Consider the following 22,594-nt stretch of genomic DNA (forward strand, 5'->3'; position numbering starts at 1 on the left):
GAAAATATAGTTTTTCAAGTGTTAATCTTTTAAAGTGTCAGGCTGTCTAATACTGCATTAAGAGATGTACATTCAATGTGTGTTAGTGTCTAATCAGCTCCAAAATGTTTTGGGTTTTTTTTTCCATATTAAAAGGCAACTGGTTCTGTTTTGGACTGAAGCTCTGCATATATTCTGCAAAACTCTCTCCCAAAGAAATGTTGCTCATTTTCAAAAACAATAAGGATCTTGCAAACGTTATTTCCACTGTTATCTTTTTATTTAAATACTTGTATTTCAAAGGAAGATAAAAAAAGATGCAGGAACTCAAGACCTGAGAGCATGTGCTTTATCTGAGGGCTGAGTTGCTGACAGCCTTTTCCCTCTCCAGGGATATCAATGGTCAGGACGCAGAGACTTGTCTTCAGTTTGCTTAAATGTGTTACTTGCTACTTAAGTCCTTCAAAAAATATTTAACCTGAATGAATAATGCTGAAGCTTAACAGAAAACATGCAGGGCCCCAGGTCTGACCTGAACACCCGTGTTATGTGGTGTTGCAATACCATCCCTTTTCAGATATGCGGGACTTTGTGGTGCTGCTATTACAAAAGCCCTTATTCAAGCATAATGATCTTCCCACATTACACAGGAAGATATTAGTAAAGAAATATTTTCAGAAGTTGCACTGAGGATTTATACAGTAATAAAGCTGTACAGAGGGTACATAGGATTATATAAAGACTATTAAACCTATTAAACAAGGTTGCAGATTCTTCTGCCATGGAATTAGCTTTTTCCTCCTCTAAGCGTGTGCAAAGTTCCCTCTTGTAAGTTAAGGCACGTGTAATTTAGCATATATGTACTTTTTGCTTTGTGTGCTGTTTGATCGTCTTCAGCTGATCTTCATCTTTTTGAAGCATCTTGGGCTGATGGCAGTAGTTCAAATGATAGTGAAGAAGAGCCACTATGAGAGAGAAAAATGGCCTGAAATTTAATGAAAAATACCCAGAGCAAGTATGCATGTTTCTACTTCTACCATGAGGAATGTAAATATTATTACAGAAGTAACTTTAAGATATGACCTGAATGATTTAAATTTATCTCACTTATTATAGAGGAACTTCAGAATGATACATGCATTCTTCATTTTGGTCCAAATGTAAGTTGTTACCTGAACTTCAATAGCAGGTTAGTTTTCTCCTAGCACTCTACAGGACACACAATGTTGAAGAAAGCATTTATAGCCCATTCTGTGAGTACTCCCATGCCTACATTTTACCCTGTTACTGACAGAAAGAGCAGGGAAGAGACCTACACAAGTTTCAAGTAAAATTACTTCCAGTAAATGGGTGGCTTCTGGTTAAAATATTGTATCTTATTTGGGACTGGCTATAGGTACAGCTTAGAAAAGGATATTTCTCAAGACAATTATACAAGCAATATAAATGTAACATATGAGAATAGATATCCAGCCATAACTAGGCAGAATAGAGCAGGACGCTCTTTGCTATTAACTCCCTCCACCTCCCAAATAAGAAAGGAACCCTTTAGAGCTGAATGAACTTACATTAATGAGGTTCAATTCTATTGTCCCAGTTTTCTCGGTATCCAGTTTTCTAAACATTTCTGTGGAATGAGAGAGATGATGGAGAAAAACGAATATAGGGACCAACTGGAAAGACTTCCTCTTCCCTGTGCTTCAGCTCAGAGAGGAGTTTATGACAACAAACCAACAGACTTCACCCCAAGCTAAAAAGTGCCACTGTGAAGTCATCCCGCTAAGGACAGACATATTGTATCTGCAAACCAGTGTACAAGAACTGCTTGCCAAAAAGGCAGAAGAAGAGACTTTGTAATAGTTCTGTCTGTAATATTGACAAATGTTAACTTAAAACAGCTTTCAGCATCCAGTAGCCTCATAGTGAAAAGGCAAAGCAGCAGAGTTTGGTTTTTAAACCTGTACTCACTAAACAAGGTTTCCAGCCGAATCAAGCACCGGACAAAATTATCGAAGTCAATGATGAGGTCTTCATCAGCAAACCGAGCCACAATGATTTGATGTAACTGGCCATTCAACTTGAACCCTATAATATGTCAAGGATTGGAGGAGAAAAAAACAGGGGAAAAAGAAAAAGAAAAAAAAACAAACAATAAAACCATCAGAAAAAACCTAACTATTGACAGTGCCAGAAAGTTAATGTTCTACTTTTGGTTAAATTGTCGAATTTTAAGGAGTATCTATTCAATTTTGGAAAAGCTCCCACCACCCCCTCCTCACTTGGAGTTATTTAAGCTCTTGACAGTGTCATGTGTTCTTCCTGTGGTGCAAACTCCCACACTTCATTAGCAAACTGATTCTTGTAATGCTTCTGTGAGCATCACACCTTAGTCAAGCTACCACCCTTCCCTAGGTCACAGTATCCCTGGTGAAAAATCTAGACTAAGTGGAAGTCTTTCAGGTGTGGACGAATGAGATTTTTCAGCTTAGAAATCACGTACTGGAGTGCAGTGAGCATTTGCCACCTCATCTTGAACATGCTGCAATGCTAAAAAGACAAATACCTGCGGCTTCCAGTGCTCTCCTCATCTCATATGAATTCATAGTTCCAGATCGATCCACGTCAATTTCCCTGTAAATTTTCTGCAGGACACAAAACCCAAAGTCAAAACTTATCAACAGTTGGGAGTGCTTTTTGGCTTCAGTCAAGAGGGTGAAGAGAAGGTGTGGATGCTGAGGGCTAAAACCTTGGGACTGAGGACACGCTAGTTGCAGGAGATACGTTGTGCACTTTCCCAAAGGCGTCACAGCACGGGGATGCGTGGCTGCCACCCAACTTCTGGTCAGCATGGCCTCAAGCAGACAGCGTAGGGCTTCCAAGCAAAACACTCCAAGCCAACCAGATTGTTTTCTGGCTACTTCGTGTTCTGTAGAACTCTAGGGGAGTTTTGGTTGTGCTCTGAGTTTGCTAGGTAATTGTCCAGCTTCAATTAGAACTGACGTGGGTGTTAAGTAACTTGGCCTAGTGCATACATTTGGCTGCTTTTCTTGAGTTTCACTTTCTAGTCTGCTCTGATCCTCTGAAACTCAGAAGAGCACTAGTAGGGAAGAGGCCTCATCTCCTTCAGATTGATTTCTTTTCAATAGAACTTACAATTAAATTTTCTGATAGCTATATATCGTATGAGGCAAAACAATCCATGTTTTATTGTATGTTCTCCCAAAAAAGTTGTGTCTCACCTGATATTTCTGAATCTTTGTCCAGAGTGTGTGGAACTCCTTCAGCCCCAGTTTTCCACTCCCATCATTCTTGTTGGAGTAAAGGTTATTTCTTTGCAAATCAGAGGGTTTTCCCTCTCTGTGCTGGGCTAATTAACACAAGCATTTGTGACTTAATTGCTTTTTTTTTTTTTTAAAGTATTAAGAAAAGGATGCAAGTCCTCTCTAGAGTTTATGTTTCTGTTTGTCTCTTTCAGGTTTGTTTAAATATTCTACTGAATACACAAACTATTCTCCAAGGCTGCTTGTCTTTCTAAATTAATAAAGTGACTGATTCATTTAAACTGTGATCAGTTCACAACCCCTTCTCACTCCTCCTTTGGTAATTCTCTGCCTTTTCAATAAATGTATAAAGCAGCACAGATGATGCCATTTTGCTCTCCATAGTTGGTTCAACACCTGCAGTTACAGGAGTTTGTAAGTCTAGGTTATGAACAGGAAAAGACACAACCAAACCTGCTATTTAGAGAACTCTTGCACAGACAGCTAACAAAAAAACCTGGTCGATTGTTGTTTCCCTCCCCAAAACCATTAAGTAGTCTGTACTGACTGCTAACACAAAATTTTAGCAGATAATCGTTTTGTTTGGTAACTTTTCACTTATTCCTGAGTACACAGTTCAACTCCCACTGAACAGAGAAGCTGGATGTAACTATTCTTAGACCCAAGTCCTTCATCCTACACTTTTGTGCTTATTCTTGGATGCAGAAACTCCTAAAAATCAGTATAGTCTCTGGCTCCTGTTATTTGCTCACTTTGTTTGCTGTTTATTAAATCCTTATGGCTTTACAGTGCCTTTTCCAACTCCAACCAGCTAACAAAGTGTGTAAGTACAGCCAGCTGTGTGCATCTAAACTACCAAGACTGTCCAACTACCATCTAAACTAGCCAAGACTGTCCACGCCCTGCTGAGAGCCGCCTGTTCCCAGCAAACTTCACTGTGGCATCAGCTAAACCGTAATATGCAAGACTTTAAAGCAGATGGCCCTGTCTGGAAATGGATTTCTCCCACTGCCTGAAAGAATGTGCGTGCCATGGTCGGCAGCCAAAGCAAGGACTGCAGTTTTTATGTGGGGTACCAGGGCAAAAACAGCTTATCTGCCTCAGGAGGCATTGCAAAGGCAGCAGCTCACCTACTTCAGGCAGAAAAATAGCACCCTGGAACAGCTTTAAAGGATACATCTAGCAGGTCAACCATTATTTTGCATGTCTCGATGCTAAAGCCGTCAGATTTAATATCTTGGCCTGTAAAGAAAGAGCAAGAGATGGAATTATGGCTGCACGCTGTACCGAAGGACCTTCCTCTATTGCCTAGGAGTAACCAGTGTACACACCTCTACCCTTAACTGCATGTCTCTTCAGGGGCTTTGCAACTGGCAAGATGACCTTTTCATTTTGGTACGTTTTTTGTTTCTCCATAATTTTGCTTAGCACTTTGCCTTGTCTGTGGCAAGTTAGTTACTTGATGGCAATGTGGTGACTCTTTCACATCTGCCCTTATAATGAGGTGTTCTACTGTATGGCTGCCATGGTCTGGGCCAAACCAGCACAGCAGGCAGTAGGGAATGCCTGCCTGCTGCTCTGGGAATTACAAACAGCATCCTCAACCTTTGGGATCTAGCAGTTGCATTGGTACCCCTTCTAAGATAAGCTAGTCCTTAGAGATAGTTCTGGTTTTGTATAAGAGAGAGACACAGCACTGAAGCAGACAAGTGGATGCTAATAAACAGCCCTCTTTTTCCTGACAGAGAGACTTTAGGGTGAAAGTTTGCTGTGATATTTCCTAAACCAAACAGCCCAGTTAGTCTGCTTTGTAGGTATGCTGCAGAAACACGAGGCAGAGACAAAGCCTTCCTGAACTTGTCTGCTTATGAAGACAGTGGACAACATGGACTTTTGACCTGTGGAGGTCAATGCTGGGTAGCCGCATTCATCAAATCAAGCTTGGTAACCAGTAATACACCATTGATACCTGGCTGATGCATGTAGCACAGCCCTGGCTTCCTAGCTAAGATTTCACTTTGGAAATTCAAGAGAATTTCTTCTCCAGGCTCAAACACTGCTTCATGTAAAAGAAAATAATCCTTAGCCAAGGTCTGAATGACTTCGCAGAAAACCTGTGGGCTGCCGTTGTAGAGCTCTGACTCCAGGCTCTGCCAACAGGCAAGTGATAGGACTTGGGAGCTGCAAACAGTACTGGAACTGCAGAGGCACCAGTTGCTCAGTCACGGTCTCAACAGGTCCTCTCCAGCAGAAACTGTTCCCAGATGCATAATCTTTCAGGTAGGAAATAAGTTTTCTTGCAGAGACAAATTTCTTTGAGAATAAATTAGTCATTTAAACTTCTTTTCTTGGGACATCAATGTGATCTCCTGGTCCCTCAACCAGGATCACTTGGGGCAATGTTTCATGTCAGGTTTGAATCCTGCATGGTTCAATACCATGTACCAGCAATACCCTCCCCTGATGACTACCAAGCACTAATTGCAGAACCACAGGACCATTTAGACTGGAAAAGACCTTCAAGATCCTCAGGTCCAACCGCCAACCTGTGCTACCTAAGTCAGCCCGTCTTCCTGGCAGTCAATTCCCTATACCAGGCACTGGAATAAAAGGCACCTGTATGCAGCAGGCATGCAAACACACCCCACCAGAGCGCACATCCTGAGATGCATGGGCACAGCCCACATGTTTCTGCAGCTCCCTGAGGCTGCAGGGCATGTAGCCCTAGCCACGTGAGGATCTCTCACAGCCGCGCTGGGAGCCCTGCTGGAGGCAGGTACTTACGCTTAGCCAAGATTTTATTCAGGATGCTGCGCAGCTCGAAGGCAGAGATCTCTGCATCCTGAAGAAAAGAGGAAAATAAGTTCTTCACTGGGAGACACAGATACCATCTCATAAGCAGCCTCCTAATCCTTTGGGATTGATGGTCAAGATCAGCATCCCTCAGAGTTTCTGTCTGATGTGGGTGTGTGCCCTCATCATGAAACCTATTTGGCCAGTCTGAATCCACTGGCACCAGTGTCTGAGAGCTGTTCCTCTTGCACACCTACCTGTGCCACCAGTAAGACGAAACAATGAAATACTCACGCTTCCTGCCAGCTGCCCAAAAAGCTTTTTGAAGCTAGGCTCAATGTCATCTTCACTAATCTCAGTCTAGAAGAGAGAGAGAGAAACAGAATATGGAAAGGAGGAATTTTTCTGCTTGAGAAGAACTTCATGTGCTTCCTTGCCTCTTAAAACACAATTTAAATGGCAAAGTTGTAGGTAGTTGTAGTTGTAGTGTTTGTTTTCATTTTGATCATTTTTAGATTTAGGGGATCCTTAGAATGTTGTTGCAAACACTGAAGGATTAAGAACTTCTGCAATGGTTTTCACTAAAAAAAATGAACATTCTTTATCAAATTCTGTATCAAAAAAGGACACAACCAAATTCACAACCTTGCTGTTGCTGCTACTCAGCTGGGCTAGCTGTCCTCATTTTAAGAAAAGACTGTAAAATCTAAGTTCTCATCTTGGAAAAAGAATCCCATAGTCATGCAGAGACACATTACTAGGTGAAACATTCTCGGCCCTTACAACACAAAACCTATGGTGGGCCACTTTCTATGCATGGAAACAATATCCCAAAGTATACCTATGGCTAAAGGCTTATGCTCCTGGATTTCTGGACAGCAAAGGGAATTTCCTATGGCTTCAGTTATCTCTGCAGGCAGCACCTGATCCTGGGCACCTGGAGAGCCCAAGTTCCCCACCTCAGAAAAGACACATTTGTTTCCATTATTGCTTATGATGTTTTTACTCACTTATCTGGACATTTAATTATGCATATCCAAAAATCTCTTTCCAAAGTGGGATAAGTTCTTGCTAACACCTGCAGAAAAATGCCATCTGTCTGGACTGCACAGGGAGCAAGACAGTCCAACCCCATTTATTTATGACAAAATTATCTCAATTTAAACTATTTAAAACATACCTCTTCAAAGTTGGCCTCTATTTCATCATCTATAACCCTAGAAAGATAAGGAAATTGATATTAAAATGTCACTTTTCTGATTCAATTGCTTTAAGATCCAAATTCTTTAAATTACAGTAATAACAATGCATGTTCAAAGCTGAGAGGTAGGTGGAGTGAACCTCAGACATACTGAGATCCCAGTTTTCTCATTGGTATAGAAAATATGCAAGGAGAGAAAGGTTTGTGCTTGCAGTGAAGGAGGTAAGTTGCTGTGAAAGATCTCCCACCCCTTCCCAAGGCCCCATCCCATGTGCTGTATAGGACATGCCACATCTTCAGCCAGCAGTGTGCTTTGAGCCAGCTCTACTAAATCCCAGTTCAGTGTTATTAAAGACAGCAGCTGGCTGAACAATTGTCTTGTTTTCTTCCCAGCATGATTTCAGAGGTGTGGGCTATTTCTTGTAGTCAGTGTGCTCACCACCAATGCAAAGCATGTCTTTCCGTGGCTTTCTTGTTTCCACGGATCAGCCTAGGCTATGGGACCCAGCTGGCTACATTCCAAAGACTAAAAGCACCTATCCAGACAGAAATTGCTATAAAATAAATAATAATCGTAACAAGCCATCCCATTCCTAGTAAATAATCTGTAGCACAAAGCTACGTACGCTGAGTTTGCGTTTTTCTCGGAGAAGACTCGGAGGCAGAAGTCTCCATTCAAGTTGGGTTCAAAGGTAGAGGGCACAATGATGTATTCTCCTGCGGGGAGCTTGAACCGATTCAGCACTTCCCGGAGGTTGATGAAGGTGTTGGATTTTTCTCTTGCTTTGTTAGTCAGGAAAAAATTTTTGCTCAGATGAATATTCGTCTGGCCAGAAAACTTATGGAAAACAAGAAAACAGAGAAAACCTATCATTTGCATGTATTTGTTCTTTTTAGTTACAAGCACAATAGAGATGACAATTAGCTAGGTGTGAAGAGAAAAATGTATGTTCCACTAAAATGAAAGAGAAAAGAGAAAGGGAGTGGTGTCTCACACCACAGCACTCCTGCGTTGCAGACCATCTCACTACAGCATTCAAATAACGCTTATGTTTAGCAGATTGTGAAGAAATCTGACAACTCTTTTTGGAGACCAAATAGTCTGATAGTGACAGGACAAGGGAGAAACTGAAAGAGGAGAGATTCAGGTTACGTTTTAGGAGGAAATCTTTCACAATGAGGACATTGAGGCCCTGATACAGCTGCTCAGAGAAGCTGTGGTGCCTCATTCCTTGAGGTGCTCAAGGCCAGTTTGGATGGGGCCCTGGGCAGCCTGAGCTGATGAGAGGTGTCAATGGCAGGAGATTAGAACTGGATGGCCTTTTAGATCCCTTCCAACCCAACCCATTCTATGTTTCTATGAAATTCTTTCATCCCTGATTTTACTTGAAGGCCAGATGTATTGCAGCTGATACCTGACCTCCAGACTACTGCCACCAGGGCACTGCAGCTCTGCTTCCCCAGGCCGCCCTGCAACAGAGAGCCCAGTTCTGCAGTGCTCTGAGAATAAAATTAACACTGCACGTTACAGAATGTATTTGAGTGGTGACATCTTCCAGAACAAACTCTTCTGGGCAGGGATTTAAAGACAAGCTATTTCAGATCCAGAAGCAGACACCAGGAACGTGCTCTGCTTAGAGACACCCTCTTCCCCTCTGTCCAGATTTTTAAGAATGCAAAACCCGTCAGACCTGCTGCAGCTATGGTGGGAAAGTCAACAGATTGTAGTTTGAATCTTTTGGTACACAGAATAGATTTTAGACCACTAGGGTATGAGCCGAGGAGTAACAGAATGTTGCTAAAGCAGTCAGAAGGCAGGTAAGAAATTAAATGAACTGGTAACTCCACTTCTTTCCTGGTAAAACCATGTTTTACATAGCAGCCACATATGCTGCGTGCTGTTCCTGTGCCTCAGGGATCTGAGTGCACTCTGTCAGGTACAGCAAGCCATGGCTGAGGTCACCTTGGCACTTTGCTCCACCTCATTTATCCCAGAGGGGCCTGCAGCCCTGCCTTGCATTGCTCAGCCATCACACCCCACTGCATGCCCTCTGGGGCATGCTGTTAATTGCCCGCAGGTAGAATCTGAGAGAAGAAGAAAGAGGATGCCCAGGGGAATGAGAATGAACACCTCTGTGGAACATTAATTGCGTCAGGCATGACCTCTGTGCAGGCCAGGAGCAGGTGTAGGTCTGTGCTGGGAGAACAGCCATGAAGAAGCTGCTCTCATGAGTTTCTGCTGTGCTGGGAGCTCTCATCCGAACCCAGAACATTTTGAAAATGCAACACAAGGCTCAAGCCCACCTCAGAATAAACGGTCACTAACTTCAGACTCTGCATAGCCCATACGGTCCTTCAGGGAAGGAGGTCCTCTCAATTGTTTTTGCCCACAGACATCAGCCTCAGAGCTGCACCTTGAACCCTTCAACACCACTGCATGCTACGTACCTCTGGGGGCACCTGCAGGGAGAAAAGGACAGTTAGTTGTGTGCTGCAGTGCTGCTTGCTGGCTACATTCACAGTCCTGAACTGAGTCCCTGTCTTTGCAGCTTTCTGCAGTGTGGAGCTGCATCAGGTGATGGTCAGCTGGGGGTTAGGGAAAGGAGAGGGCAGTGAGCATGGCACAGACTGCCCAGGGCAGTGGGCACAGCTCTGAGCTGCTGGAGTTCGAGGGGCATTTGGACACCACTCTCAGACATAGGATTTGGATTTCAGGTGCTGCTGCTTGGAGCCAGGAGTTGGACTTGATGACCCTTGTGTGTCCCCTCCAACACAGGATCTTCTGTGATTCTATGGTTTTACTTCTGCTAAATCTTATTTGCCTACAGGTACCAGATTCTTTGACAAACCTTTTACAAATCTGGGGTACTGAGAAAACAAGCAGTTGCACATGTTGCCTGCTATTAGACCAAACGTTAGGCAACACTTGTATTTCTAAACGAAGTGACTGATTAAGGAGCTGCCATAGACACATCCCTGAACCTTTAGTCAGCAGACAGGGTTTTACAGGTGTTTTGGCTCATTCTGCCACTGGGCTCATACTTCCCAAGCTGTGCAGGTGCCCTGGCTAGCATCGCATTCCTATTATAGCTGCTCTTCTTCAGTTTCTGTTCATCACAGCATAATTAATAAAGTTCAGACTGCGTTTCTTCACTCTGCAAGTTTCTTTCTTTTTTTTTTTTTTTTTGCCCTCTTTCTTTGTTTTAAATGCTTTTTTTGCTCCTCCATGTAGAACCATAGAATACTATAACTGGGAGAAGCCCATATGGGTCACTGAACCCATACCTCCCACTCAAATCAAGGCCAATACTGAAGTTAGGTGTGGCTGCTTGGGACCTTGTCCAGTCCAGGTGTGAATATCCTCAAGAACATGGCTTCTGTAATCTCTGGATTGTTGTCCATGTGTTTGACCACAGTTTTGGTGGAGGTCAATTTTCTTAACACCTAAATGGAATTTTCCCTCAGGCTACTGGTATCTGATTCAGCCTGGTGAGTTTGGGTTGGAAGCCCAGCTTTGCTCAAGTAGAGCACAGAAGGAACTGAGGACTTAGCTGGGTTAATAGAGTGAGTGACCTTTCCTTTTCCTTCCATGCATCTTACTTGCCTCATAAATTGCAAAGCCAATGGTATGCATGTCCTCTCCCATCTTCCTCTGCTTCCTCCGATGCTTCTGAATCAGGCCAATAAGAAATGTGCAGCCTCCCTCAGGATCATCAGGATCCTCATCTTCTTCCTCCAGCTTAATTAAATACTGCGGATTCGTCCAGAAAGTGTCTGAGAAGCGAATTTATGAAAACTGATCAGAGACTTCTTTGATAAACACATGCCAGCTAGGACAGACACAGCCCTGACTTTCAAATTAAGCCGTCACCAGTGCTTCCCTTCCAGCCTCACAACCACAAGTAGACCCTCATTATGGAGCCGTGTCTTTCATGCACTTGCATTTTCTGGATGTCATAAGCCACCCCAGACCAGTGAATCAAGGACAAGAGTGCGTTAGACAAGCAGGACTGACCAAAGCCAACACCAAAGTCAACATTACACCAGACTCAGAAAGGTTTCTCACCACTGTGCCACTGGGGTTATGGCTTCAACCCAATCCTTTACACTGCAGAATATCTATCTGGAGACTGAAACTCCCAGAGCAACAAGCGGATGAGCACACTCTTACTTGGGTAATTCCTGCAGCCCCCCGCAGTAGCTCCTCGCCTCCAGTTTCCATCCAGCTTCAGCAAGCTCCACTTCTTGTACCTGTCACTTGACAGAGTGTCTGGAGTCAGATTGCAGATTTCCAGGCGGGAGTAGTGCCTCAGAAAGTCATTGAAGGCCATCCTGGGGGAGGCAATGCCATCTCTTTAAGACAGACAGTATTTCCAGACAGCCACCTTATCCTCCCTCTACTCAGCAACTTAGCACTGGGATTTGGGGTGAATTTACTCACTCATCTTGGAAAGTGTGGTGGGAGATGGTACTTTGTGTGGGAAAAAGGCTCATTTGCTTACCAAAACTCCCCATCTTCATGTCTCCTCGTCAGCCGCTCCCGCACCTCTGGGTCAACACCACTCCAGTTTGGGCAGCTGAAAGACAAACCCACATTAACTGCAGTTTAAAAAGTTAAATCTTAATGTAGCTGGTCTGGCACAGTGACTCAGTTTTCTCACAGCCCTACATAATTGCAACACTCCATGACACCCACCTGACAGCAGCTCTAGGGCTCTCAAACAACTGCAGAATGGAAATACAGGGACACTGGGACATTAGGTACCTGGCCTCTTAAAATGCAAGGCAGGAGTTTTATTTTCACAAAATACTGATGCCTCAGCTGAAACAGAGCAGGAAGACCCAGAGTAAATACTGTTCAGCCACAGCAGTACATAAACTCCAGCTTTCGTTGCTAACAACAGAAATGCATTTTTATAGCCCTTATTTAACCAAATCACTCCATCTAGCTCAAAAGCAGGTGTTTGTATGGAGGGCAATGCAGCATGGGAGACAAAGTGGTGGGATGCCTCTTTTAACCAGCTCAGTGTGAACATCACATCCAGACATGACTTAAAGTGAAGTTGGAGGTAGGGATAAGACAGAGGACAACAAGAACACAAGCACTTCTCTGCAGTCAACATGCAAGCATTGACTCACTTATCATTCCATTTCCCTGTCCATTCCACTTCCCCCCAGGGATTTCGGATTCTGATGAGCTTCTGGATACTTCCACGGAAGTTCACCTGGTGGGATCAGAAGAACATGGAAAGTCACCCAAGGACTCAGCTCTGAGCTCTCCTCCATTTTTTTTAATCTGCCCATTGCTGTGCACACAGAGCCTGAGACAAACGAAGCTCTACGAGATCCAGTGAGAACAGTCATTGTTTACGAGGAACGTGCAGTTCTGGAGACAGGAGCTGCAGCATCACTGGAGCCCATAGATAAGCAAACAGGAGAGCGGGCAGGGCAGAGCTCCAAAGTCCAAGGATGGGTCTCTGCGACAAACTCTCCATACAAAGCATGAAAATATCTCTAAAGGAGAAGCTTGCCTATCTTTTTGTGAATTAAGGTCAAATTCCCTCCTGATTCTTCTTCTGTGACAGGAGGAACAAGTGCATGCACCCCAACCTGCCTGCAAGCACTGCCCACCTCCTTGTAACATGCCTGTGGCTGGGGATTCACCACACCTCACTCTGCCGTTTTATACATACTTCAAAAATAACTACTGGAGTGACCAAATGTCCTTTACATGTGTGAAGGATGCCATGACCTGTCTGCTTCCTTTTAGTGTTGCTCACCTTAACTTTGTTGATCACCTACTCTTGGCTAGGTACCTGGCTCTCACACACAGTGCTCTGCTGGAAGATGCTGATTGCTATTAATTAATATATAATAATATTTTTTTTGCCTGGCACGTCTCACACATCTTTCTGAGCACTTAAGGTGTTATCCACCAGAGGATATCGTGCCCTCTGCACAGAGCTTTCCCAAGAACTCAAGTTTGTATTTACCCAAAACACACAGATTAACTCGCTATTTTGCTATTTCTTCACACAGAAGTGATTCAAAAACCTGGTTCTGCAGAGACTGAAGAATTTTTGGCTATGAAGACCAATCTGTTGCTGCCGCAGATCAAGGAGGACAACACATGGGGCTGGCTGCATTTGTCCCCGTGTTGGGGCACAGCACCTACCTCCTCTGCCCCAGTGACGGAGTACGCGTGTCCCTTCACCAGTTTCTGCGATGTGACTGCCTCCGTCTCAGCTGCACTGGTGATCTGTAAGAGCAAAGAACTATTACAACACTTGACTAGTCTGACCTATGAACACCGCAAAGAATATCACTCCTCGCAAGAAAGCGGCTGCTTGACATCCTGATTTAAAACTTCTTCAACCTCCATTAAACGTTTGTCACTCTCCTACCTCCTTTTCAGAAGGTATGTGATCTTCAAACAAGCATACTTGAAGCTTAGAGAAAAAAAAGAAAAAGAAAAAGAAGGGAGTGGGATCAAGCAGACAGAATTCCTGCTGCCATTTCATGCCCTATTTTTACTATGGGGCATTACAATGCTTAACTTCTATTCCCCTTTTTCTCTGACAGACAAGAAGAAAAGAGTTTACAGGATTTTTTAAAGAACAAACTCACTAGTAATTACTTTACAGTGTATAAAGCACTCACCAACAAAGGAATATGTTTACTTTCCCCCACCCCCAACATGAGGTTTGTATCGTTCTGGAGCAAAAATCCAGATATCAGATTCTTATCTAAATGCAGACTAGAACATGACTGGAAAGTGCTGTAGAGTTGCGCGTTAACATTAACAAAGTATTTTTCCTGCTGTGAAACTTCCCTCTCTTGTGACTGGGATTTAAAACAAACAACGAAAAAAAAAATGGGAGGAAACACTTGAGTTTAAATTATGAATGCAGTTCTTGTCAACAATTTACCTTCTCTTTAGACACAACTAAGATCTAATCTCCTTTGGGAGTATGTTGGTTATCATAGTAATGATACACAGATTCATTTCAGTGAGGCCAAAATCAATGCTGAATTGCTGTAGTCAGTGACTACTGACTCATTTTTTTATAGCACAGATATAGATTTTGGCAATGTGTTTTCTGATAAAGCCTCTGAAATGACCAACAAACAGCCTCCCTGATTGGACAATGTATTCCAGTTGTTTTTGCTTCAGTTTTCTTTTTTGAAACCTTTGGGTACAACCTGTACAACAAACAGGATGGAGACCGCTACAACTGAGCACACAATGGAGGAACCATTAGCAGCAGCTCTCTGCCCAAAGCCACTTAGCCTGTGGCAATCTGCTGCCAAGCCACAGACTTTCTGAAGAACAAAGATGTACACTGGAATCTCTAATGAGTTACCCATATGATTCTTCACCATGAGCCTACAAAACAGCAGAAATTTTCATAGAATATCCTGAGTTGGAAGGGACTCGTGAGAATCATCAAGTCCAGCTCCTGGGTCTTAAGAAAGAAAAATAACTAAGGCAAAGAGCTTTAACACACAAACTAATTAGATCTATGTTTCAACCTATTCTCTACTGCTGTGTCATGCTTCCGGGTCAAATTCTCCAGGCAGAAGGAAGAGCAGAGAACTGATCTTCAAGAGGCAGAGGGAAGCATCCTCTGTGCACCCTGCAGTTGGAGCACAGGTCCACCTCCCATATGCCCGCATGCAGAGTGAGAGCCAAGCACCCAGCAGTAAGCACCAACTCACATCGATGGAGCAGCCAAGGAGCGAGCCTTTCTGCAGTGCTTTCTGAATGATTTTGAAGAGGTTGGGTGGTGCCTTCTGCAGCTCATACCATTCTGCAATCCCACCAGTGAAGTCCTCAAAGCCTTCAGTGGTGGTGCCACCGGAGAGAGCCTCGTATGATCCATTCAGCCTGCATGAAAGCACACACCCACGCAACCATCAGGTTCCCTATTCTCCTCTTCTCTCGGAGATTGACACTCGGTTGTGCAAACTGTCACAGAACTTCTGCTTTCAACAGCACCATGGCAGCTACAAAGGCAACCTCCTTCCTTCAGCTTTCCTTCTTACACCTCGTTAGAGTAAGGCTGAATGTGATCATTTGCAAGTTCAGTCATATCAATGACAAAAAAAAACAAAACAAAAAAAAACAAACAACTTGGATGTTATTCAAACAAACAAAAAAAACCAACCCCCAAATCTCTCAAAAAACAAGAACCAACAACATACTTGTTACCCTTGAACAATCATGGGATTGACTTTCAGCTGCTCTAAAATAGTTCTGTTCCTTGAGTCAATTTAAAAATTGTAATGTTATATGGCAGAATTCCTCCCTGACCCCCTCCCAAACTGGAAATTCACCTTCGAGCATCTTCACCCTGAAGACAGATCTGGGCAGGTGGACTGGCATGCTTTGCATACCAGCAGTGCAGCTGAAAACCCTCACAGGTGCTCAAAGCACATGAAATGGAGCTCCCAGACCCCAGGAACAAGAGATGACAGTCGAAGAACAGGCTTGCCAGGGGATGTTTTTCTTGGCTAGCAGCAGACAGTACTTTTGACTGCTGTCAGTAGCACCTGTCAGCACAGCTTCACTAAAGCAGCCGCTGTGATAATGAGACTGACATTTTAATGTGTAGTATCTCCACTGTGGTGGGTGCTATGGGGAAATAAAAGCAGAAAGTGAGAACAAGCAGCTTCTTGCCCCAGGCGGCCACCCAGGCCTGTACTCACTTGGCATAGGCCTTCTCCAGCAACGCGCTCCAGAACTCGCTGCCCTCCGCTGAGTGCACGAAGAGCAGCTCCCCATTCTTGGTGGGCAGCCGGTCATCCACCACAACGTCCACCCACTCTCCATACTGCCAGAACTGGGAGAGAATGCAAATACCTCATCACTGGCCCATGTCCACCAACAAAGAGAACCCCTGCTCCTGGCTCTTTGATCACTGGCCTTCTTCCCTCCATCACCATCACTCTCCTTGGATTTTGATGCCTGTTTTTTTTATGTCCCCCAAGATGTTTCAAGAGACATCTCACACATAGACATGACCAACCACAGAGGTTCCTGGCAAACAGCACTCAGGAGAAGGCGAGAGCCAGATTTCCACATACCTGGAAGTGGAAGATTCCTGCATATTCATCCTGGAAGCTCTGGTCTCTGGGAACAACACGGGCCAGAATTTCTTCATTCAGGGTGAGGGAAGCAATAGCTGCCAAGAGCCAGCAGTCCCCTGTAAAAAAAAAAATACAGCACTCATTACTCAAAGTTATTCTTTAACTTTTGTACTGATTAGGGACTGTGCATTATAACCAGCATGGGGATCGCTGTGCCTGCTGAGGTGATGGCTCATGGCTCAGAAATGAATCACCTCAGCTGTGATGAGATGATCCCACTCATCACTTTACCTCTAGGACACATCAAATGTTTGTATACAAATATATGCCATTTCCAAGCAGATGTATTTTCCCAAGATTAAAAAAAAAAAAAAAGTAAAAGCAATAATTATCACTCATGCTGGGACTATTTGAAAAATAACTTAATTTTCAATTGAGTATATAGCAAAGGTTAGGAAACAGCATGGGGAAAAGTCAAAGAGCACATAGGTTCCTGAGGTGCAATTTCTCCTCAAAAGGCTTGTGTTTTCTCAAGAATAGGCTGCTTTCTTTTCCCTCCTCTACATTTCACTGATGCTTATTGACTTGCCACCCAGACATCTAACCTAGGGCTGAGTTCCTGCTAAAGTTTCCTTGCAATCTCCTGCCAAATAGGAGCTCCTCTGACCTTATACACCTCTGTAGGCTTGTTAGAGGACTCTTTGTCCTGTGCAACATCCAGTCTGACACTGGTCAGCAGAGAGGCAGGAAAGACCTGAAGGCAGGCACTGTTTCTCAAGCCTACACACATCTTCACTCTTCCAGAGGTGGAGCCAACACACATGGAGCCAGGCTGGGTCCAGGCTGTTTGGACAGTACTTTTCCACACCATCCCTCGCCAAGAAGCAGACTGCAACTGTTGCATTTATTTTCAGAAAGAAATGTTGTTTTAACAGAGTGGTCACCTTCCAGTAAAGCACATTAACAACGTGGTTACAGACATAAGGATTCAGTGCCCCCCTGACTCCTGCAACCAGGCATAGGAAGAAATGGCATTTCAGAACTCCTTAGGAGAATCATAGAGTCATTAAGGTTGGAAAAGACCACTAGGATCATGTAGTGTCACCCATCACCACCATGTCCGCTAAACTACATAATCAGAGCTGCAGTTGCTACACTGTTTTGTGAGCACAGAAATGATGGCATTATGCATCAGATCCCCCAGTACTGTCCTGCAGCATGCGTTGGATGGCAGGCTTAGGAAACACACATCAGCTGCTGGAAAGTCAGAGGCCTGCCACTTGGATTGGGGCCCTTGTGTGGCCAAAATAAATCAGGACATTCCCACCACTGAATTGAGACCTCATTGTCTCCTCCTCTTCCTTGACTTGTTTCTCTCTCACTAGCACTCATTGCACAACATCACAAAGCATCACAAAAATTCACTAACACAGGCAAAAAAATCCTTCTGTTTCTTCTTCACAGTAAGGATGACAGAGCACTGGAACAAGCTGCCCAGAGAGGTTGTGGAGTCTCCTTCTATGGAGATATTCAAGACCCGTCTGAACATCTACCTGTGCGACCTATTGTAGGGTACCTTCTTTAGCTGGAGGTTGGACTCAATGATCTATTGAGGTCCTTTCCAAGCCTTGCGATTCTGTGATTTATGGAATTAAAGGAGGTTACAGGAACAGAGAGGCAGGTTATTAAGTATTTGGCATAGCTGCCTTCAGATACCAGAAACATTCTGGTTAGTGGGAGAAAGGGATGGATGTAAATACACATGTATTCCCCTCCCAGTTGCTCAACCTGCAGCACCCAGCTAAGCACACACTGCAGAGCTTTGCTCAGCCATGCACTCAGTGACTCCAGGTGATCCCCAGAGTGTTTGACACCAGTGTTACTAACATCAGAGAAGTCGTGGAGGATCTCTAAACTCTTAGCAGAATTAAAGGTTTTCCTTTACCTCCTAGCTGTACCATGAAGGCAGACAGAAAAGAAGGAAACAGAAGGCTTTGATGTAAACCTGTATATGGAGCAGGTTCTAATGAAAACTTAAGAGTCAGACAACCATAGATATTGACCCTGGGCAACAGCTTCTTGGCATTAAAGTGCAGATAGAGCATATATACAAAAGATCACCACCCCTTGGCTTTCACATGTAGAAGTGCCCAGCAGCCAGGACTTAAGCTCTGCCTTTTCAAACTGACATCTCTAAAAGCAGACCTGATATTTCAAAGCCTTTGAGTGTACATGGAGTTTTAGCCTGCACTAAGCAAGCATGAAGAAGGTCCTTACCAAATATCCTTAATGATAAAACTGGTCTTTCTGTATGGCTGTTAAGCTAGAGATTCTGTATAGGGTATATTTGAAAGGGCTGACAGCCATGCTGGGCTAATCAGTGCAAATGCACAATGCAATAGACAGAACAAAGTTATCAGAAAAGAGGATATTATCAGGCTGTGAGTTTATTTATATTAACAAGAAGTAGGTTTTTTTGGTGTTTTTTTTTTTTTGCATCTTGCTTCCTGTGTGCTGCTCTTGCTGTTTTACTTCTGATTTCTATGCATTCATCTGTGTATTTATCTAATCTCCAACAGTAAACAATACTACAACAACAAAACAAACAAAAAAAGTTACAACAAGGCAAGCATAAATAGCCACAAGATGCTTGGTCTAAAATTGGCCATTCTGGACAGGTAAGCAAGGCAAAGCTTAGTGTACAACAGGAGGGCAGCTCATGTAGCAGTGTGGGGTCAAAGGAAAAAAGTACATTCAGCCAATCTCAAAAGCATCAGTATATTAAAGCAGTCATAACTATAGATTAATAACTATGTCAGTGGCTGAGATATTTGTATCAATACTGTGGGACCCCTGGAAATTTTCTGGTTGGAGGCAAGAGGCAGTGTCAGCTCACTCACAATAGAGTGGTTTTCAGTGTGGGAAAACCATGCATCTCATTTTCTACAGTCATCCTACTCACTTTGTAATTTTTCCACATATCTGTATTCAAGGAGGATACATCTGTGATTAAACAGCAGATAAAAGATACTGTGCCCCATACACCTCAGTGTTGTGATACCATGGTGACATCCCTCCAAAGAATGTGGTTAAGGGTGAATAAGCTTCCTCTGCATTTGCTTTGGTTGTGCTACAATGAGTCACCACATCCCATATGCTGCAGTTCTGGGCCAAACCCATAATTAACTGCAGACCTGATACTGCAAAACTGACTCCAAATACTTATCCTAAAAAGCTTCTAAGTAACAATGATAAAGCAGAATAATGGCTAACCCAAAGCCAAAAGGGAAGAACTTTGTTGTCCTGAGAACCTAATGAGATTTTCTGTGCTGGCAATCCATGCCAAGAAGCCTGTCCCAGCAGTGACAGATGCATGTGCTTTGGATACCTACTGTAAGATGCTCTAAGTGGGTTAGCACCTGCTGTAAAACTCTGCATGGGCACAGGTCTGTTGCTTTGTGATCAAGCTTTTTGGGTGATAAGTAGACCACTAAAGATTTCTATGGACAAACAACATTGTAATAATATAAAATACAGGTTTTCAAGAGCACCTGGTGTCTTCTAGTACAGTGTCCTTTAGAACATTCCAAAACATGATGTGACATCAGTGTCAGCAAGTGAAGTTCAAGTAAATGGAAGCTTAGGTAAATCTCTCAGTGCAAAGGTGAGTGTCAGAGGAGGCAGAGGCAAAATTAAAAGCATTTGCATAGAACATCTGTGATTCAAAGCAGGGTCTTAGTAACTCAATGGCTACGGAGGAAGAACCCATAGCATTGAATTAGTTTATCAGTAAGTGGCAGAGAAGACAACTCCCTCTGCACAGATTGTTAAGAAGATAGTGAGGCCAGTCACAGCAGCAGTTAGTCATGCTGAAAACAAACACGAACACTAAGAGCCTCTTATTCAAATAGTGTTTCAGGAGGGAAAGGCGTAGAAGCTGTGAGTCAGTTCATACCCTTTGGTGGTACCACACAACCTCAGAAGAACATCTGACTGTCAGCTATGGCAACGGTGCTCAGCCCTCTGAGCATCCTCACGGCCCTTCTCTGGACCCGCTCCAAAACCTGCACATCTTTTGTGCACTGCCGTGCTGCTAACGGCAACCGTGAATCAGGCTGAGGAGCACACAGAGGCGGGCAGTAATTAGGGAACGGAAAACCTGCCTGCATCCTCCCTGCTCCTATCCGGCACGAGGCGATACGGCGGGCACAGGAAGGTAGAGCCTAACGCGAACCCACACGGCGCAGCGCTTGTGGAAAGCTGCGACCGCCGCCCCGCTTACCCAGGGCTCCTTGGCAGATGTCGGTGCGCGTGGCTCCTCCGGCGATGAACCGCGGACAGGAACACAGCTCCTGGCAACAAAACGAGCCCGGAGTTACGCGAGAAGGACGGAGCCAAGAGAGGGACGAGGGAGGGGATGGAGCCGGGCGGGCACCGCGCATCTCGGGCACCCCGAGCTGGGCACCTACCGTAGGTCTACACCAGACGACGCCCTTCGTTTTGTAGGAGTTGGGCCCCAGCTCCCGGTACCCGAGAGCGGCGGGGCCGGCGGGAAAGGAGGGGTCGTGGAAAAGGCGCCCGGCCTGCAGGCACTCCCGCCGCAGCGCCCCGAAGTCCTGCCCCAGGTAGGGCACGGCCTGCCCGTGCCGCCCCGCGCCCGCCGCCGCCGCCCGCTCCTTCGCCAGCGCCGCCGCCATCCCCGCCATCGCCCCGCCGCCACGCCTCTCCCGTCACGGGGCCGCCTCGGGCGTGCCGCATCCCGCGGGTCGTGGGAGGGGAACGTCAAAGCCGATCCCAACCAAAAAATCCCTCGTGGGGTTGAAGGGAAGCGCGCTTCCTTCCCGCCGCGCATTGTCCCGAGTGTTCATCTTCCGCAAGGAAACGGACATTTTCTGAGCTTAAAGCGCTTTCAGCGAGAGGAATCCCCGCCTGGATCTACAGCTCTCAGCGGGACGCAAGAGGAGAAATTGGATGGCAATCGCTCCCAGAGTGATGGGAGCTGGCGTCGGGAGTCCCCCGCTCCAAAGTCCCGCGCGTGTCCGAGGGTTGCATCTGTCCACGCACAGCCCCCCGTGCTGTCTGAACGGCTCCCTGCAAGGTCGCCTCCGGCTGTGTGCCGCTGGCACCGCTGCAACAGGGCTGTCCTCCCAGCGAGAGCTCGGGCGGTTCGTGCCGTGCTTCACGTCTGACTCACAGAGCCGCCCGGCAGCGCGGAGAAGCGCCGCGTTTGGGGCAGCGGATCCCGAGCTCTACACGCACGTAGGGCTTTTTCGGAGCCGTCCTACTGGACTAACTCGACGCCGTTGTTTGAAAAGACTGGTAGAATACCTGGCTTTACTGTGTGGTGAGAGGTGGGGATTTTCCCTTGAGAATCATAAAGCATTTCCTTCACTGACGAGACAGGGCTCCTTGATGCGTTGAGGGGCTCTGTAGATTTGCTTGGTGGCTTTGAGCTTCAATAATTAATGATTCTCTGCTTATACTCAGCACACATTCTGCTTACACAGTTATGGACAAAGCATCACCATTATACTGGAAAACAAGCAAGTTCAACCTGAGGCAGCCATGTGCCCTGGTAGCTACAAGGGCCAACTGCATCCTGGCTGCCCCAGGCTCAGAGCTTCTGCCGGGTGAAAGGAGGGCTTGTCCTGCTCTGCTCTGTGCTGTGCAGCCTCTCCTCCCGCACTGGGTGCAGGTCTGGGTGCCACAAGACAGATATCATTGTATTTTTGGGCATCCAAAAGAAGGCAACAAAGATGGCGAAGGGTTTAAAGGCAGCGTGTGTGAGGAGTGCTGAGGCTGCTGGGTTTGCACAGCGCAGAGCAGAGGAGCTGAGGGGAGGCCTAATGGCGGCTGCAGCTCCTCATAGGGAGCGAAGGGCAGCTCTGTGTGACAGCGACAGGGCCCGAGGGAACGGCATGGAGCTGTCAGGGGAGGGGCAGCTGGGGGTTAGGCACAGGGTCTGCCCCAGAAGGCGGTGGGCATGGAACAGGCTGCCCAGGGCAGTGGGCACAGCCCCAATGGCAGAGGGAGTTCAAGGGGTGTCTGGACGGTGCTCTCAGGCATAGGGTTTGGATTTTGAATGGTGCTGTAATGTAACCTGCAGGGAGCCACGTAACCGCAAAGCTGCTCCGGAGGCACTGGTTTGGCTCCACACAGTGGATCGGAGCTGTACAGCTGCCACAGATCAGACTAACCTCATTTTCAAGAGCCACAGGAGAAGGAAACTAATGTCAATTTAAAGCAGTGG

The 22,594-nt window shown here is 45.3% G+C and overlaps 1 protein-coding gene across 1 annotated transcript; it reads right to left on the reverse strand.

Annotated features, from left to right (window-relative positions):
• Positions 1-237: 237 nt before the first annotated feature.
• LOC100546180 (calpain-2 catalytic subunit) lies at positions 238-21,513 on the reverse strand. Its single transcript, XM_003203822.5, has 21 exons — positions 20,814-21,513; positions 20,627-20,696; positions 16,342-16,460; positions 15,964-16,097; positions 14,974-15,142; positions 13,430-13,513; positions 12,394-12,479; positions 11,757-11,831; positions 11,426-11,586; positions 10,859-11,028; positions 9,703-9,714; positions 7,881-8,092; positions 7,234-7,270; positions 6,348-6,413; positions 6,045-6,102; positions 4,438-4,502; positions 3,219-3,287; positions 2,543-2,621; positions 1,948-2,064; positions 1,548-1,606; positions 238-944 (listed from the first exon to the last, which is right to left on the reverse strand). The coding sequence occupies exons 1-21, from the start codon at positions 21,048-21,050 to the stop codon at positions 921-923; spliced, it is 2,103 nt and encodes a 700-aa protein (XP_003203870.3). The 5' UTR covers positions 21,051-21,513; the 3' UTR covers positions 238-920.
• Between the last annotated feature and the right edge of the window lie 1,081 nt (positions 21,514-22,594).

The sequence above is a fragment of the Meleagris gallopavo genome, chromosome 2 (assembly GCF_905368555.1).
Source record: "Meleagris gallopavo chromosome 2, MGAL_WU_HG_1.1, whole genome shotgun sequence".
Classification (NCBI taxonomy): Eukaryota; Metazoa; Chordata; class Aves; order Galliformes; family Phasianidae; genus Meleagris; species Meleagris gallopavo.